Source organism: Carassius gibelio, chromosome A19 (assembly GCF_023724105.1).
Source record: "Carassius gibelio isolate Cgi1373 ecotype wild population from Czech Republic chromosome A19, carGib1.2-hapl.c, whole genome shotgun sequence".
Lineage (NCBI taxonomy): Eukaryota > Metazoa > Chordata > Actinopteri > Cypriniformes > Cyprinidae > Carassius > Carassius gibelio.
The window spans coordinates 18,705,586-18,724,670 of record NC_068389.1 but is presented as its reverse complement, the minus strand read 5'-3'; the positions used below and the strand labels follow the sequence as shown (position 1 = coordinate 18,724,670).

At 35.2% G+C, this 19,085-nt stretch overlaps 1 protein-coding gene across 2 annotated transcripts; it reads right to left on the bottom strand.

Annotated features, from left to right (window-relative positions):
- Positions 1-1,241: 1,241 nt before the first annotated feature.
- Positions 1,242-18,666, bottom strand: LOC127935861 (regulation of nuclear pre-mRNA domain-containing protein 1A-like). 2 transcript variants are annotated; one of them, XM_052534061.1, is made up of 14 exons: positions 18,363-18,666; positions 14,218-14,347; positions 12,549-12,655; positions 12,292-12,386; positions 12,069-12,195; positions 10,858-11,033; positions 8,679-8,829; positions 5,191-5,340; positions 4,967-5,113; positions 3,980-4,133; positions 3,569-3,824; positions 3,215-3,320; positions 2,148-2,282; positions 1,242-2,029 (listed from the first exon to the last, which is right to left on the bottom strand). In XM_052534061.1, the coding sequence occupies exons 1-14, from the start codon at positions 18,511-18,513 to the stop codon at positions 1,884-1,886; spliced, it is 2,031 nt and encodes a 676-aa protein (XP_052390021.1). In that variant the 5' UTR covers positions 18,514-18,666; the 3' UTR covers positions 1,242-1,883. The 2 variants fall into 2 exon arrangements, with proteins under 2 accessions (XP_052390021.1, XP_052390020.1); XM_052534060.1 differs by lacking the exons at positions 1,242-2,029; positions 2,148-2,282; positions 3,215-3,320; ... (3 more) ...; positions 5,191-5,340; positions 8,679-8,829 and adding an exon at positions 10,442-10,523.
- Between the last annotated feature and the right edge of the window lie 419 nt (positions 18,667-19,085).

Sequence of the window (19,085 nt, the reverse complement as noted above, 5' to 3'; positions counted from 1 at the left end):
AGTCCTGTAGTATTATGTGGATTAAATGAAACTGTGAAACTAAATGTATCTGTTTACATCTGAAGAAACTGTCAATGCATTATTGGAAATAACAGATTAAAGTTGCATAATGATCTCAAATCATTGGTTCATGACAGAAAAACAAAGACAGACCTTCATACTGAATCAATTTGTGTTGATTTTAAACAACAACCAAACAAGAATCAATGAGAACTTCAGCCTCCCTATGATCAGAAACAATGATTTCACTTGAGTTCAAGTCTGTTTTGTGGACATGCACTTTTGCTTCTGTCTATTTATATGCCTAATAATCCTACAAATCCTTTTTCAGTATCAAAGAAGATGATTGCATATAATTTTAGGTAATTTGTAGTCTGAGTGGCTTTCATAGATGTAGGTCTTTCATTGTAAACCCGAGTGACATTGTTCCTCTCAGTATAGAATATGCACTTACACACAACAGTTTGACAATTACTCTTCTTATTCATAGTGTGTAAAGCCACATAGGGACTCCCACTACAAAAAGGCTTTTCTCTGTATATTTTGATTATTAGCTTGGCTTGATTTTCTATCCTCATCCAGTGGACTATAAGAGGATTAGACCATGGATGAGCAGGAGGTACAATGAGATACAGTATTTCACTTAAAAGAGAATGAAAGCGAGAGAGCGAGAGATAGCGATGGAATTAAGCTGCTTGTTCTTTTGATGGGCTTTCCTTTGAATAATACATGCAAATTGGGAATTAAGTGATGGAAGACAACATTTGTGTAGAAACCTGTTCTAGATTTGATTTAAATTTTCTGTTTATTATATGTAAAAGTATCTGGGGTGGCAAATCTGTAAGGCAAATCCACCAAACTGTACACTACCAATAAATTCAAACATACTTTACTTTTTCAATTTTAATATTCACTTTTGAATATATATTTTTCCGTATTCATCCGTTAATACCCAACTATTTAATAGACCCGTGCTAGCATGAGCTTACAATGATCAGTTGTGTTTTTTAACAAATATTCATTTTTAACTATAACAAATATTAATAAACACTGCTTATTGTTAGTAACTTTTGTAACTAATGGAATCTTATTGTAAAGGGTTACCATAAAATTGCAAAACATAACATTGTAAATGGGACAAAATCACTGATCAGTCCTGTAGTAATAAAATGAATGAAAAGATCTCTTAGTGTTAAAGAAATAAGAAAGAAACCTAAGAACAACAATAAGATGAACATGCCTTTGATTTGTGGTAATTATCCTTTTAAATATGGGATGGTTCAAAGAATACAGTACATTACACCAGCACAGTTCTCCTGTCTGCTGATGACAAAAAATAAACATATGAATGAAAAACGTAAATGGACAGAACAAAAAATGTTATTGCATTGACTATTCAGAATTGTTTTTCATTGCTAAAGTACCTTCTTACCAACCTCAGTGAATTAAATTTGGCACATTTCAACAATCTATTTATTTTTTTCTGACAGATCTATTCACAACAAATTGTTCTTAAAGGGATAGTTCACCCAAAATAAAATGCAGGTATTTAATCTCATCTTCATGCTGTTCTGTATGACTACAGAACAGAAAAGAAGAACAATGGGGTCCAAACACATTTCATGAATAATAATAATAAAAAAAAAGTAATAAAGTGTTGGAACATCATAAAGGTAAGAATATGTGACGTGAATGTGAAATGTGTTGGCAGAATTTTCATTTTTGGGAGACCATCCCTTTAAATCCAAATAAGTGAAAAAACACACATGAACAGAGGTGTCTGAAATCCGAAAACACCTTATTTTGAAATAAAACTTGTGGAATGATTCTCTTTTGTCCCTTTGGACCAGGGCCACTCTTTAATATAAAAGTCTGTGGGTGTTTCACTTTGTGGGGTCTTCACAGAGGTTACAGTCAGCCCTTTGGTCAGCCTGATGCTCCAGTTGAATGGTTACTGAATGGAAATTGTATGAGGTGAAACAGGTCTGGGTCATTTCTCTCAGCACCGCCTGTGGCTCTACAGTATCATCTGAAGAGTGAAAAATGAACAGACGGTTATAAACTTATGGCTAGGGTGAATATATGTTTTTGCTTTAGGATATGCAAATAAATGGCACAAAAATTCAATATGGAGTTAAAAGTGTTACCTATAGCCACATGAGCAGAAAGTACAGCCTGGTTCATTGTCAAGGCCCAGATGTGAAGGTTGTGCACAGCTTTGACACCCTTTACTCGGAGCAGTTGTTCCCTCACCTCATTGTAGTTCACACCAGCCGGCGTACCTGTGGAGGAGAAACACTGAGGCTGACGAGATCCTAATTCAAATCTTCATCTTCCAACAAATGTTTTAAAGAGGATAAGAAATTCAGAAGGCATGAAAAATGAAACAACTTTCCACAGAGTGCCAATTAAACAGCTTGTATTCATTTACAGATAGTCATATTTAAGATTTACCTTCATTTGAATTAGCCAGTCACACATTTTGACAGACCTGCTTATTCATCATTATTACTACGTCCTAAATTAAGAATAATAACTCATTAAAACTGAAATTTCATGATGGAAATATGACAATTTGTGGTGACCAGAAATTTAGAAATTAAATTAATCAAAACTATATTTTAAATCAGTGGATTTCGGGTCCTTGAATTTGATTAACGACATTTCACTGTTTTAATCGCTCAGTTTGTCTGTGTTAGCATGTTTCTATTAGCAATGAAGAAGAGTGACTCTTTCTTAGAGGTTTAAACCATACATCACCTGGAGGTGGTGAGAAGAGACCAAGTGAGTGTTTAATCAACCATCTGCTCAGATTATTCCCTCAAAAACACTGATTCATTCAGGAACAAACCCAGTGACGGTCACAACATGTGAGTCATGAAATCATTCACTCAACCAGGAACAAAATCAGTGACATCATTATCAGTGATTCAGTCACTCAAGTAAATGATTCCCTCAAAAACACTGATTCATTCAGGAACAGAACACCACTATTACAGAGTCACAGACATAACAGATTCTCTTTTAGCTTCTTGTGGGACTATTTTCATTGAAAGAACTAAAATAGACAAAGTATGTCTAAGTTTAGTCAATGTTATGTCTGTGATGTAAACATATTTATAAGGTTTTTTAAAGTCACCACTCTTTACCTAAACTACAGCTCTACGATTTCTGAAGCATAACTGAAACAGAAAAAAACACAATACATTTTTACCTTCCATTAAGACAATGATAATGTCCCTCATGATGGTGATTGTGGTTCCCAGGACAAATATAGAAAACAGGAAGGTGCAGATGGGATCTGCAATTTTATATTCAGGCTATAAAAAGAAAAGAATTACATTTTTCATTAGTATTATGCCATCAAAATTGGATCTATACTTATTATCTGCCACACTATTACATTAAAATGCATTCAGACAACACTAGCATTCCCTCATAACTGTCTGTTTTCTGCTCTTTTTCTATATAACAAACAGCTACTGGTTAAGCCAATGATACTTTTACATTAAATACTTCTGGTTCATCAGTTAGGACTCATCAGACCTCAGATCTAATAATCTCTTACCTTAAAAAAGATGATGAGGGCACTGACAAGCACACTGACACTCTGTAGAAGGTCTCCAATCACATGGACAAACGCTGCCCTGACGCTAGCATTAGCTTGTTGCCTTTTACCAGACCCATGCTTTTCGATGTCATGATGATTAGCGTTAGAATTGCTGTGGCCATTTTTCTTGCTATGGTCATGACTGTGGCCGTGGCCACCGCTCAGACCACCGTGACTATGGCCATGACCTGACTGATGCAGAGTGAAGGCCATTCTGCACAGAGAACAACAGAAGGAAGTCAGTTTTCACAGCAAATAACGATTTTGTTAAAATTTCATAGATTAGTTAGTTATTAGATTAGGGCTATTAATAGTGTGCAAATATACTCAGAAATAGAATGGCATCGCTCAGTGAGGTTTTTGTCTTACATAATGTTGGCCAGTACAGCACAGCCAGAGGTAATGAGCATGACTGTGCCCTCAATAGTGAAGTCATCTTGAATGAGCCGTTCCACTGCCAGATACACCAGCACACCAGTCACCAGCCAAATGGTGAAGACAGATAGCAGAGCACCCAAGATTTCTGAAAATACCCAATAGTATATAAGTAGATGAAATTACAATTGTACTTTGTATAGTTCACTATAGCATACATCGAGAATAAATACGTATGAATACAATACTGTTCAAAAATTTGGGGTAAGATTTTTTTTATGTTTTTGAAAGAGGTCTCTTATGCTCACCAAGGCTGCATTTATTTGATAAAAAAAAAAATTGTAATATTGTGTAATGTTATTAAAATTTTAAATAACTATTTTACATGTTCATATAATTTATTACTGTGATGGCAAAGTTGAATTTTCAGCAGCCTTTACAACAGTCTTCAGTGTCAGGTGATCCTTCAGAAATTATTCTAATATGCTGTTTTGGTGCTTAAAGGGACAGTTCACCTTCAGTTGCTGGTCCCCCTGTCTTACATAGTATAAAAAACTGTGCAAGTCAGTGGGGACCAGCAACTGAAGGTAAACTGTCCCTTTAAGCACCAAAACAGCATATTAGAATAATTTCTGAAGGATCACGTGACACTGAAGAGTTAAGTGGGATTCTTATTATGAGCAATATTACAAAGAGCTGTGATGCATAATATTTTTGTGTAAACTTTATTTGCTCAGGATTCTTTAATAAAAAAATAAAATATAAAAATCATCCTATATTTATTTGAAACAGGAATATTTAGTAACATATTTAATGTATTTGCTGAATAAAAGTATTACTTTAAAAAAAGAAAAAAAAATTATATGCACATATTATATATATTGTGTGTGTGTGTGTGTGTTTGTGAAAAAATGAGGCCGTCATCCAGGAGTTTTGAGTCACATGACAACAATTTACTGTTCTACAAATCCAGTGATTCACCTGCTCGATGCCAGCCATAATTGAGAGTGCGTGTAGCAGGTCTGGACGACAGCCACAGCGAGCACAAACTGATGATGAAGCTGGTAAGGTCCACGAGCAGGTGTGCGGCATCTGTCATAACAGCCAGACTCCCAGCAAAATACCCACCTGTAACAGACCAGCAATCCTTCATGTGTGCAAAAACAAATATGACAGCCAACCAATCATCAGTAAGGGTCACACACCTAAGATCTCGCCAATCATGAAGACCAGACACACTACTGAAACAATGTATAGGCGTTTCTTGGCAAGCTTTTTTTCCCGCTCTCGGTCTTCCAGGGCACGGCTGTTATCATGACAGTGCTTACTATCCTTCATCTCAACAGAGGACATACTGAAACAGCAGAATAAACAGTCATAAACATAAGAACATAAGGATCTCTTATTCGTTTTGAATGACAAACAGCAGGTTTATCTAAAAGTATTAGCATGTATGCCAATTCCCATGTAGCCTACAATGATTTAAATAGGCTATAGCCTACATAAAAATATTTAAATAACTTGTTTTTTAAATATATAAATAGGATGCTATACAAAGAGTTAAAGTTATCCCGAGTTATCTTTCAAAAGTAGCCATTTGTTGTAGTTGAGTTATAGGTGAGTTATAGGCTTCATCTATGTTTGTTCTGTGTTCTTGTATAGGCTGTACTCCAAATGATTCAGTTAGAAAACAGCGGTCCGAACGAAAGGAACCGATTCGCGAATCGATTCAGACCGTTTCTCATCCGGATTGGGGCGCAGTGCAAACTAGTTTGCACTCCACTGAGACCCTTATGACTATGTGTAATATCACTCGTTACTATTACATTAATGAAAGGAGAAAAGTAGCCTAAATGGGGGAAAAAAAGTTATGTGTCCTTTCAGGCTAGTCTATAAAACAATCAAAATATAATTCAAGTTAAAAAATAAATAAATAAACAAATAAATAACACCTTTCGTTCAAATAATCATTTGCAATACTAATAAATTAAGAAAAAAAGTAAAGAAAATAAAAACAACATAAGACATTGAAATAAACAAGAGTCAGTTTACCCTTCCGACGTGATGGTGTACATTTTTGCGCCGTTGTCCGCCACCAAATGGATCTTTTCCGGATCAATTTTGACCATGGCTTAAGTTTTCCTAGAACTTATTTATCAAACGTTTAAAATATAAGTTATTCCTATCTGAAATGCTAAAATAAGGATGAGATATGAGAACGAGGGCGTTAAACTCCTGTCGTGTCACTGTCGCCGCAGCATCTCCAGGAGGAAAAGTGCTGGTATCTGAGGCTCAGTGCAAAAGCGCTGTTATTTGAAGCCTTGTGACTGCGAACCGTGTGCAAACAGTTTCTGATCAAACTATGATGTGTTTTTCTCATACAAACCACGACAATAGCATCCTTAGGGTCCTTCAATTTGGAGATATAGTGGAGGACAATATCGCGACCATTAACATGAATGAAGTGACGCTGTTTATTTGTGCATAATATACTCACTAATTTCTCCAAGCTGCTGTGGTAGCTAAATTTGTTATTATTAACTTTAAGATATTATTATATTAAAAGAGTGGACTACAGAAATAAAATATCACAATTTTAACCTGTGTTGTAGCTATAATATGCAGGAGGTATAACTCTTAATATTTGGTGCTCAGAGGACAAGCGGATTTATCTGAAGCCTTGTGACTGTGAACCGTGCGCAAAGCTCAGGCTGCTTGCAAGTTGCCCAAGACTTCGATGATTGACAATGAAAGCAGTGGCGGTTCTAGACCACGGTAACTGGGGGGCTAGGCAGGGACCACTTGTGCTTTGTGTAGGTTCATTTATGTTAACCTACTTCCAGTATTATTCATTAAGTCATTTTCCCAATGCCATGTATCACTACAATCTCTAGAAGAAAGCTATAACAATTTAAACTCAAATGAATGTTTCATTATGTTTTTTATCTGACAAATATTTTTGAATTGTAGCGTCAGGGGCGTCATGCTCATCATGTGACACACAGCAGCCACTATAACTGATATATTTTTTTCCTTTTTATTAGAAATATTCCCAAATGTGTTAACTATATCATGAAATATCCCATATGGTAAAATGTGTAAGAAAATGCATTTTGCGACTTAAAACGATTCTGTTTGTTGATCACCCCACATAACTGAAAGAGCCCATGAGAGACAATCAGTTAACACATCACTGAAAAGCTCTAACACATTCAGTAAATTGATTAGGTTTAAATGTTTGCCTAATTTAATCACTTTAATGGTAGGCTACATTGTATTTTCCAAACAAGTCACAAAAAGACTATTGAAATGATTATAATTTGATAGAATATAAACAACTAAACGGATGATTTTATTCTTTGCCTTCTGCTTTATTTGGCTCAGACCGACACATTACTTACAAAGGCTGATGTTAAAATGTACACTTGCAACTAAATAAGTTAAAAGTTGTGGTTTCACAGGCAATGCGTGGCCCCTTCAGCTCCTACAAAGGAAACGGTTGTAACTAGTAGTTTAATTCTTTTCATCACAGATGACCAATGAGGGAGAGACCATACAGTAAAATGCACATAAACACTTATTATTCAACCAACAGACCCATAGGGACAATGAACAATTGAATCATCATTACCAAAGCACTGTTTCTAGATGAAAAAGGGGACAATATGACAGAAAACACATTTGAATTTGTTTGATCAATGGTGCGAACAACCGCTGTGACCTTTTGAGGCATCTAAAATTGTTTTTCAGATAGGCTTACTTCTTGGTCATGATTGCATAATTTTAATAAAATAAACCTAAAGAGATTAAAATCTGAATATTATAAGGTATACTCTACTATTGAAGTGATGTATGCTGATAAGCACAAACCCAGAAGGGAAAACATCTCTTTGCTCACTGCAAAGCTCTTTTAACTACATTAACTCTAGCACATGTAACCTTCAGTTTACAAAAGGGGTTCGTTGATATGACTGCCCTACTAAAATACCACAGCGGAGTATTAGCTGCTGCACCGAGATGAATATTCACTGCATAAATACAAAAATAACATCACCACAAATCTGAAGATCTGAAGTAATATCAAATGAGTAAGAGAGGAGCTGGAGAGAAACCTACAGACTGAAGAACAGGTGGATATTATCAAAGCAAACTTTCATATAATGTCTGTTTGTAAAGTAATTTACCAATGCAGATCTTTGCTTGTTGGGTTGGACCTCTACTTACTTTTGGTGTCTTACTTTATGGAAGCTTCCAAAACAAAGCAATACAAAAGGAAACATCTGAAGTTCTTCTACGGACTCATCTTGTTTTTCAAGAACAACTTCTATTATTCTATTATTTAAATGACTGCATTGATTCCAATGCACTTGAATGTGGGCAATCATAAGTTCTCTTTTTCCCAGACATGTACTGGCCGAGATGTCTAAATGGCATAAAACATACCAACATTTTAGGCAATTTAGAAATCCCAGCCAGGAAGTGTCCAGGATGGTCATCCTACTTGAACAATACTTTTTCCATTACAATGGGGATTTTCAAGTGATGGTGCTCATCAGTGAAACACTCAGGCAGCCATGGACTGCATATTGGACACATCCACTAACAGTATAGTGGGGTTAGGTGACGTCAACTCTTGGGGGAAAAAAAAAAGCAAGGGGACCAGAGGAGAGGTGATGTGGTGAGAGTCCAGCTCAATCAGAGGGGCTATAGAGATCGCCGGAGGAGGGCAGGCGAACGTGGCCACCTGTAACACTAGGGAGCCTAGAGAGGTCTGGGAGACTGCTGAGACGAGACCGCAGCTCCTTCCGTACCTGGGACACCCGGGCCAATTTGCGCTTGTATTCCTAAAATAAAAACATGCAAACAACCTAGTTAGTGCAAAAATATAACTGGCGTTTATTAGTAAAATAAAAATGTACAATGGAAAAATGTATACATAATTATCAATTTAATTGTTAAGTAAAATAATAAGTAAAATAACTGAAACACTACTTTCTTGTAAATGTACTCTAATAATCTTTCTAATAATCTTTCTTTTCTTTTATTTATTGTTTTGTGATGCTGCAGAAATAATTAATATTTATGTATTTGTTTATAACCAAAATGTTTTTATATATTAAAGATAAGGCTCTTTAAGTGCAATAAGTCAAACGGTTTTTGGAATTTATAAAATTTACTGAACGGTTTAATTTAGTTCAGATGTTACAACATCACTTTGTTTCAGTTCTCAGTATCTCTCAGAAACACATATCAGTTGTTACCATTTACAGTGAGTACAGATACATTAAAACAATAAGGTCTGCTGTTATTCAAAGCATTTTAAACATGTATATATGCAAAACAGAATAGATAACATTGAGAAGTTTCTAGCGTTATTACATTTTGAATGATATATATTACTTAATGGATATATTTCAGTATTAGTGAAGCCCTGTGATTGTTCCAAAGGCTTAAGTTATTGGTATTTATGTTTCCTAACACTACCAATGCTTAATTTACATCAGTTACAAAGTTTAGAAATGTTATTATGTTCCATCATGTAAAATGAAGTACATAAAGTTTTAAAAGTTACTTTTTAAATCCCTTCAACATTCATACGTTTAATTAAACAGTAGAATGTTTACCATTTTAAAGAATTAGAAAAGCATCTCAGAACTAGAGTTTTAAACATGATTAAAATGTTTAATTCACCAAAAAAAAATTTAAACTATAATATATATATATATATATATATATATATATCTTTCAGATGGACATGTTAAATGCATGTTATAATCAAGACTAATTTGATTCCAAAAATTAAAAGATTGTACCTTTTTGTAGGATTGATATTTGTTCTACTAAAATGTAAACTGCACATAGCACAGATTTTAAAAGGAAATGAAATATGGCCTACACTCATGTAATGATAACTATAACTATTTTCTAACCTTTAAGCGTAAAATCACACTTTGAGTTCAGCTGAAAACAAAATTAAAACCAATATATAAATGCATGAACTATGCTTATAAAACAATCTCTTCAGATTATTTACTTTCATATTTTTAGTTCTAGATGAACGGTGTATAAAAGGATTAATTTAAATTCTCTCTCTCTCTCTCTCTCTCTCTCTATATATACATAAATAAATAAAATACATTTCTATAGATTTACCAACATATTTGGCATTATGAACTAATAATAAACAATATTTTACAAGCATTAGGTAATCAGCATTTGTAAACATGCTATTGTTTATTAGTTCCTACATTTTTAACTTGCAATGTTAATATTAACCAAAAATAATAAATGCTGCAAAGGCGTTCATTGTTTAAATCATGTTAACTACAGTAGAACTAAAAAGTTACAAAATACCCACAGCCAGTTTGGTTTTTTAAAGTTATGTCACTCAATAAGGATGTATTTGTGAAAGCCAGTGCATAAGCAAAAATAAATAAATAAGTCACACTCAAGAGATTGATGTTATTTTCTTTTATTTATTCTGAAAAGGCGACATCAGGTGGAAGACAGGAACCTGCTCACTACCTGTTGGCAAAGGCTGGAAAATGAAGCAGTTAATGTCCATAAAACTTTTACGTGAACTAAGTGTTTATTCTTACCAGACCAATAATCCAAAACTCATTCATAGGAATTAAAAGATCAGAGATATATAGGGCTGCGTTTGCAAAAATTACTTGCTACTGGAGTTTCACTGTCCTCCATGTGCAGAACGAACACCAAATATGAAGCAACAAAATGCAATTAAGATCACAGTGATAACATGAACATAACTATAAAAAGAATGAATAGAAGAAAGAAACTGACACGTGGAGACAGCAGGTAAGGATAAAGCAGAAAAGGGAAGAAAATGTGAACTCAGTAAGTTTACCCACTTCTAGTTTCTGCTCATTCTGGGCCAGACCGTCTCTCTGACTCTGCAAAAAGACGGCAAGCGTGCGTGTGAGCTGCCGCCGGTCATCAATCTCTGCCGCCAGCCGCCCGCTGTAGTCAGCTAGAAGCATGCAGGCCTCTTCCACCAACCGAGAAAGACGCTCCCCTGACTCTTTATCTGAAAAAACACAATCAGGACAGACTTCAGAATGGTCAACTACAGATGATTTTTGTTCAGCTTACTATATAGTACTGCAGAGATTGCGTATTTTTGTAGGCCAAAACCCGAAAACAAGTAAGAATTTGTTTTTTCTTGGAACCAGGGTCATGCTATCTTTTGGGTTTACTTTTCACCTTTGAGAAATTATGATAGAATTTTAATTTTTGAGTGAACTATCCCTTTAAGATGAGTTTCAGTTTACAAGTTCTTTAAGCCTATTTAAATTAAATCACTGCTTATCAATTACCAATCGCCTGTGTGCAGTGTGGTCATCATTAAGCTTAAGTTGTAAGTTTTTTCTATGAGTAATAATAGTAATAAAGATTTTTTTCATGTACACAAGCAGACAGTAATTTTACTGTTGCATCACATTTCATGCTATGAATGCTGTGTTTGTCAAGTTTAAGAGTAAATTTTTACATAATCTGGGGACCCCAGCGTTCTGTTCCAACTGAGCACTTAACGCCTGTTTCACACATACTCCATCTGCAGTGTGCATGCAGTCCGTGTGCGTTACGTATGTGGTGCAGAAGCAGCAGATTATAAGGCAAACTGTCGTTTTTTTGAGAAAATTCAAGGCTTTTAAGTGCGCCTTATAGTGCGGAAAATAGGGTAGTATACATTTATTGTAAAATGACTGCATTTCCTTGTCAATCCATGTTCATTTTTACCGCCAACAATGCGCGGTCACTTTAATTCAGCGCGTGCAGCACAGCAGAAATAGACTTGGTACGTAAACGATCGCTGCACTGCTGCAGATGCACTGCTCCTGGAATGCACTGACCGACCGCAACCGCGTACAGTGTGAACGCTCTGATCCGTTAACATTGGTGTGTAAAAAAATACGCAACGCATACGCACTGCAGACGGAGTATTATATGTGTGAAACAGGCATTATAATCTGTGCTGTAAAGTGCTGACACCATGAATCATCAATTCAAAATTAGATTTCTAATTGATTCTGTTGCATTTACTTGGTTCTGGCATTCTCACCCGTAACTTTGTGCAAAAGAGAGGTGTCCTGCACCTCTGGGGGTAGAGCAGAGATCCTCTGGCGGAGAGCTGCATCACTGGAGGCTGCGTTCTCAAGTTCCTGTAGTGCTCGGATCAGATCTGCAGTCTGAGACACACAAAACATGTCATGACATGGAAGATTAAACTGACTTGGGGTCAGTTTATAGGTAAATATGCATTACGTAAGGCCGTTCGTTCATACCTGTGGAGGTTCAGCAGGGGAGCTTTGGGAGGCAAAGTCATCATTGTTCACCTTAATCTCTTCATAAGGCCTTTTCTTGGCCTTCTTTTCTACCTCTGTAAGTCATGAGGAGACATTCTACATGTCATACATTAACAAAGGCATTCTCTCTTTTAACAAAGACTTTACATCACACTTATCAAAAAAACTCTCAGAGCGACTACACTGCAGTTACAATAACCTTTGAAATCAGGGTGATCTTGTGGTGGTTTACTTACGCAGGACATCAGAGAGTTTGTCCAGTATGTCATTCTCATAGACAGCTCTTTCCTGCCAGATGGACAAAACTCTACCTAACTGTTTCTTACAGCTCTCGTCTCCTTCACTAGACAAGGTAGATAAAAAAATGGTAAGTATAATTTTAGCACAGGAAGAATGATAGCAACACAACTACAAGATGCAAATATTCAAGGTAAGGCCCAATTATATTTGGCTAAGTAAAATGTATATTTGAAGAATTCAATAAACAAACTACCTTGAATGTTTGTTTGGGTTTAACAAAATGCCAGCTTCTGTGGCAATTTCTATAGAGAGAAAAATGTATGGCTATATTATATCATGATCTTACAATTTATTTTAACTAAAAACTTCTTGGCTTAGTTGTTAAAAATGTCTTCAAAAGAGTCAAATGAATAAAAAGAGATACACAGGGTTAAAACCAGCACAAGCTAATAGAGCATACTTCAGGGATAAAGGGTTTTGGCAGAGACAAAATGTTGGAGGAAATTAAGTTTTTGAGGAAAACTATTTTTCTCCATATAATGGACTTCAATGGTGGTCAAGGGGTTTAAGGACCAAATTGCAGTTTCATTGCAGCTTCAAACCGTAGAACAGGGGTCTAATCTAGCAAAACAAGCTGACATTTAAAAATATACATTAAAAAATAATCACAAATGCTCGTCATGCGTAACATAGGGGGAAGTCCTGACCCAGTGTTAGAAGGAAAGACAAGAACATCTCGGGGTGAGTAAACTATCAGGAAGTTTTTTTATTTTTCAAGTGAACTACTCCTTTACTCCTACACTTCACGTTTCTGAATTCTTTACACTTTCCCAGCCTTTTACTCCTTAACAAAATAAATAACTTAATAGAAAAAAGTATTTCTTTGTTTCTGCATGTTCTAATAAGTGATACAGTTTCAAAGCACGATGGAATAGATTTGTGGTGCCTGACTTTGAGGAATATCTCCAGCACAGCTTGCAGTTTGCAGCATACCATGATAAAAATGTAACTGTATGGTTTCTAGGTACTTGAATAAGAAACAGTAGTCTTATACAGTATAAATGTACAAACGCTACAGCTTAAATCACAAAAAATACTGCAGTTATATTCCATTACTCCTTTAATACATGCCTTAATAATATAAGAATTTGATATGAATATCACACATTTCTGCCACACAATTTCTAGATTGAAAAGCCTTTGATGGTAACGTTGTGCACAGTGTCTCTCCTGTTTGTCAGCACTGTTTTATCCAGCTTTAAACTTGTCTAAAATCACAGAGTCGGTTGTGTTGCGTTGCGTTTCTGTTTATCTGCTCTAGTAAGCTCGCGCTACGCTTCAGTTTGAGCTCTGAGCCGAGCGGATAAATGGTCCAGTCATGCTGTTTTGTTTCCGCTTTTGCTGCATAAACATCATATCGAACAATTAACGTACTCTTTTTATCATTTTATTGAGGAAAACCATTTTTTTTGATAATTATCATTATTGTGTCATTGATTGACTTATATACTATAGTCATTAAAAGGGGAAAAATGACTCATTTCACAATAACACAGCATTTATATAATCCATAATACAATGTACTAAACCAAGTAAATAAAAAAATATATAACAATTACAATTTAAATAGGAGCTAAACAGACCAAATATACTGGTTTATCTCACCTGGAGACATGTTTGAAAGCATCAACAATGACTGGGGAAAAATCTTGTGTGAACTCTGGTCCTTTCCTCTTGCTATTCTGTATCACATCATTTGCAAGATACAGGAAGGTCAGCTTACGGGACACCTGGGCTGCACAGAGAGAAAGAGAAGAAGAAAATTGTTTATTTAATAGGCTGTCGGTTTGGGGAGGAATGATTCTTTAAATATTTGTGATCTAAAAGAAAAGGCATGTGCTGTTTAATTAAACCAATTAAATCATTCATACCAGTGGTTTGAATGTTGAGAGGGGAAAAACCTATTTGAGACAACCGAATAGCAAATTAACATATGTACTACCACCAAACCTCTGTTAGAATGTCAGGACAGCCATGCTCGGCATATAGATTTACGAGTGAGAAATGATAGTTGTGGATACTTCCTGATCACAAAAACATGCTCTGAAAACTACACCTTCACTATTGAGACGATGAGGTCTCAGGAAAGATGATCTAAAGATAGCGCTGTTTTTTTGTACCACCACCCAATCAATGATCCCACTGATCATGTTTTTCTGAAGCTGTAATGTTATCCCATCAGCCTAAAGGGAGCTCATTCCTAGGAAACTGGGTTAAACCATAAAACCAAGAATGCGCTGTTATCACTGGGAGACGACAGAGAATCCTACGAATTCATCTTTGTACTGCTATCTCACACAGTGATCCAAAGCCCTCATTGTTGTCCTAAACCCTGACTAGGTCGAAATAAAACTGCTGAGAAACTCTTAAGAAAACAATGATAATCATTTCCAAATAGAAACATGGAGCCATCTCTAAAGGGCAGATTAAAACGCACTTCTCCATGGACGACAAACTACACAGCGGCTCAATAACTTGCATTCATTCATTTGTCAATCAAGTATTGCATCTACTCTGACTGACGTCAACTGTAAACAGCGCTGCCATGTAATCACAGGGCAACAGGTCAAACACATCAATTACTAACAGACTAGTTTTCCAAACACAATTAATCTTTACTGTACATCCAGATTAATTAAGCTGATGTTCACATGCAGTCTGTTGGAGATCAATACAACAGGGCTGATCACAGAATCTAGACTCCTACAGCGTTGTGTGTCATGATCACAAAGGTGCAACATTATAATAATGCTTTAGTGGAACCAGTGGTTATGCAGGATCAGACTAGAAGTGAATCTTCATTATGTCTGTGAGAAAATAAAAAGGACTGTGCTAACCTGTGATAATAGCAAACGGAAAGCCTTAAAAATTGTACAGATGCAATTTCTGGTAAATATCTCTATACACAAATAGATACAAGAATCTGTGGCACCATAACATTTGAATAGTAAATGACCAAACAATGAAACCTAAAGCCACTGTAAAACTGGATTCTAACGGGTACATAGTGATGCATCAAAATTTATTTCTAAAAATAAAAAAACAAACAAACAAATTGAAAACAAAGTTTAATTAAATGTAGGTAATTGGATAGCTCATACTATTCAGGGTGCAGTGCTGTCAAGTGATAAACCAGTTGTAATAAAGTTATTCAACAACGAGCTAAACAAATTGCACATATTGCTACTAACTAACTCTAGCATAATTTTTGGTCACATTAAAAGTACAGAAGGCCTAGCCCTAGATAGTGACATACGTAATACACCTTATCAGAGAAGCGCTCATTAAACAACTGTTCCAGTCAATGATTTTGGCCACCCAAAACTAGAAAACTTTTTCTTTTCTTTTTGTCATTTCAACTGAATATTTCAGTCCATTACTACTGCAGCAATAGCACTGACAAAATGTGTGTTTGGGAAAAACAATACTTGTAATTCAAAAGTGTGGGGATCTGGTTGATCCTAAAACACACCCTGTGTTAGATCAGACAGGTCTGTTCTCATCCCAGCATAGACCACATGAGCCACGCTGAAAAGAGAAGGTACTGGGTACAAGTACAAACATTGCGTCTTGCCATTTTTACTGGAAATTCCCCTGCCCAAATAATACATAAAATAAAAACACGGGGCTAGGGCCTAAAACCCCCCAAAATATATGGCATAAAACTGAAACTATTAACAGAGGTGTAAAAAGTACTCAAAAATTTTACTCAAGTGAAAGTACAAGTACAAGAAAGTACAAGAAATTTAATATCTGGTCAAAAGTATACTTGAGTAAAAGTAAAAAAGTACAACTTTTAAATTGTACTCAAGTATTAAAAAAGTAGAAGTACTTTTTTTTTCTGACAGAAAATACAGAAGAATGGTTAAAGGAAGAGAACCAAAAAAATGCAATGGCACAGGTCAAACATGTGTATTAAGTTCAACAACAACAATTAAAAAAATCCGGGAAAAGAATTAAAAGGAAACTCAATTTCCACTCTCATGCCATCCTATATGACTTTCATTTATCAGATAAACACAAACTACGAGTTAAAAAATAAATAAAATAAATAAATAAAAGTGTATGGGACATCCAAAAATGACACTTCAAAAACTACACACAAAGAGAATATGACAGTAACTCGTGCGACCCCTGTTAATGAATCACTGTCTTCTTAAGTCAAACGATAGGCATACTGTATGTAAGAAAAATACAAATACCAATATTTTAATCTTGACCATCATGTTCACTTTGTGTGGTTTCTGAAGTGCCTTTGCTTGTGTTCATGTAAAGAAAGAAAGTCATAAACATCTGGGATGACAGAGGTTCAGTAAATGGTGAGAGAATTTTCATTTTTGGGTGAACTATCCCTTTGAAGAGCAAGATGTGATGGAGAGGCTAGAAATATATATAAAATCGAATAAAAGAATGTGTTGAATTAATGAGGAGAGTCATAGAATTAAACCATACAACGTTAACGTTTTTAAAGGCGACTTTATTTTTGTTGTCCATTCAACGTTACCATCTAAAAGGACAATTAATCTTTTACAGGTTTATTTGGGGCATTTAAAGTTTTTCTTAGCAAATATTGATAAATAATTATTTGTGACTAATTAGATGAATTAATGAGAAAAGAATGTAATTATTAAGATTAAAAAAAAAAATTCATTGACAGTCCTAATTCCTACTTAATGTTTCATATAATGACTTTGTAAATAAAATTTATCCACCAACTGAAAAGAACATCACTAAACATGAATTACAATTAATTTAGCATATAATGTTTATTTAAACACTCTTTTGAAGATTTGTAACATTTAATAATAATAAAAATATCCCACAAAATATATTCATTGTATTTAAATGATCATAGCTGATTTTATTTGCATTTACATAGCTAATGGCTCGATCAAAACAGAACAGACTTTGCTACCTTAATATGCTTCCTCAGATTTGTTGGTGAAGCCAGACATTTACCTGATGAAAGTCATAATTAAAGTAGAAATGTTCGTGCTTGGTGCATGAAAACAATGATCATTAGTTCTCATGTCAGGCAGACACTTCTTGAGCTTCTGTTTACCATATTCAATGAGCATAAGATAAAATAAAATATAATGTACTTTTCAAGATAAAATAAAATTGTAAAGAGTAAAAAGCACAGTTTTTTTCTTCAGAAATGTAATCAAGTAAAAGTACAAGTAGTCAGTTTAAACTGTACTTGAGTAAAAGCACAAATCCCTCAAAATAATACTTAAGTACAGTAATCAAGTAAAATTACTCAAATATTTTACACCTCTGACTATTAATGAAACAGATGAGTAGATGCTTCAAAATGGCTTCCAGGGTCAGTGGAAGATAAAGCATAACAAATCTAATGCAAGTTAGATATTATATTGAATATTTATTCTGGGACTCAACTAAATTTGATATGCAGTAGTGAAACTGTAATCTGAGTTGCACATAGCACTGACTTCACACATGTTGCCATGTTTTGCTGCAATTTTCATACAGACTGTTATTGTGTTATCGTAAAACCAGTCAAGAATTGAGGGTTTGTCTCAATAATAACCTGCAGTTTGTAAGCTGCAGAATGTGCAAAGGAATCAAAACATGCAGATCAGCTAAGCGGTTAGCTTGTAAGAGAGCCTATGATTAGCTTGTTTGCTATATGTGTTGTTTAATTTAATTTCAAAACGACAAAAAACATAACATAACCTCGCATTGTAAAGCTATCTTAGGTGTTTGCGATAAAATGTACCTCTCCTTACCTTTCTTCAGCTCGTTATACCAGACTTTGACGATGGTCTTGGAGTGTTTTCTGTGATGGATGAGCCACAGTGAAAGGGTTTGCACGCTCTGCTGGGAGTTACTCAGTTCTGATAATTTCTTCTCCAAAGCAGGTTCCGAGAACACGGACATTTTCAATTGTAAGCAAGAGTTGGATAGAAAAGGCTCCTTGCCTAAACCAGGCACCCGAAGGTCGAGGATATTAACGCTGATAACTCCTCAAGCCAGCAATACATTCCCTGCTCTACCACACACACTGCCATAAAGTTGGCATGACGTCGGACGTGCGATATTCGCAAATTTAGGGACCGTCTCTAAAGTTGCACAGTACACGTTTCTGACTTCAAAAGCATTTGAAGAGAATGACTTAGTCAGGTCAAGTCAAGTCTGCTTTATTGTCAATTCTTCCACATGTACAGTACATACATACAGAGAATTGAAATTACGTTACTCTCAGACCACCGGTGCATACAGATAACACTAACAGTAGAGCCTAAAAATCTAGATCAAATATAAAATATAAGATACAACTACATAATAAGGGAATGTAAAAAAAAAGACATGGAATAAAATTAAAAATAAAGTTAAATAAAGCAGCACAAGGCAGATAGAGTGCAAACCAGTGAAGTGAACAAACAGTTCAGATAAAAAGTTTTTTTAGTGCAAAAAAACTTTTTCAGTCTGATTAAAGTGACAAGGGAACA

Excerpts from the sequence above, each read along its gene's own strand:
- LOC127935861 (XM_052534061.1), bottom strand. The coding sequence starts at position 18,513 with ATGTCCGTGTTCTCGGAACCTGCTTTGGAGAAGAAATTATCAGAACTG. Across the intron at positions 3,321-3,568 it reads CCCTCATCATCTTTTTTAAG|CCTGAATATAAAATTGCAGA; the intron begins GTAAGAGATTAT and ends TTCTTTTTATAG. Across the intron at positions 2,030-2,147 it reads TTCTGCTCATGTGGCTATAG|ATGATACTGTAGAGCCACAG; the intron begins GTAACACTTTTA and ends TTCACTCTTCAG.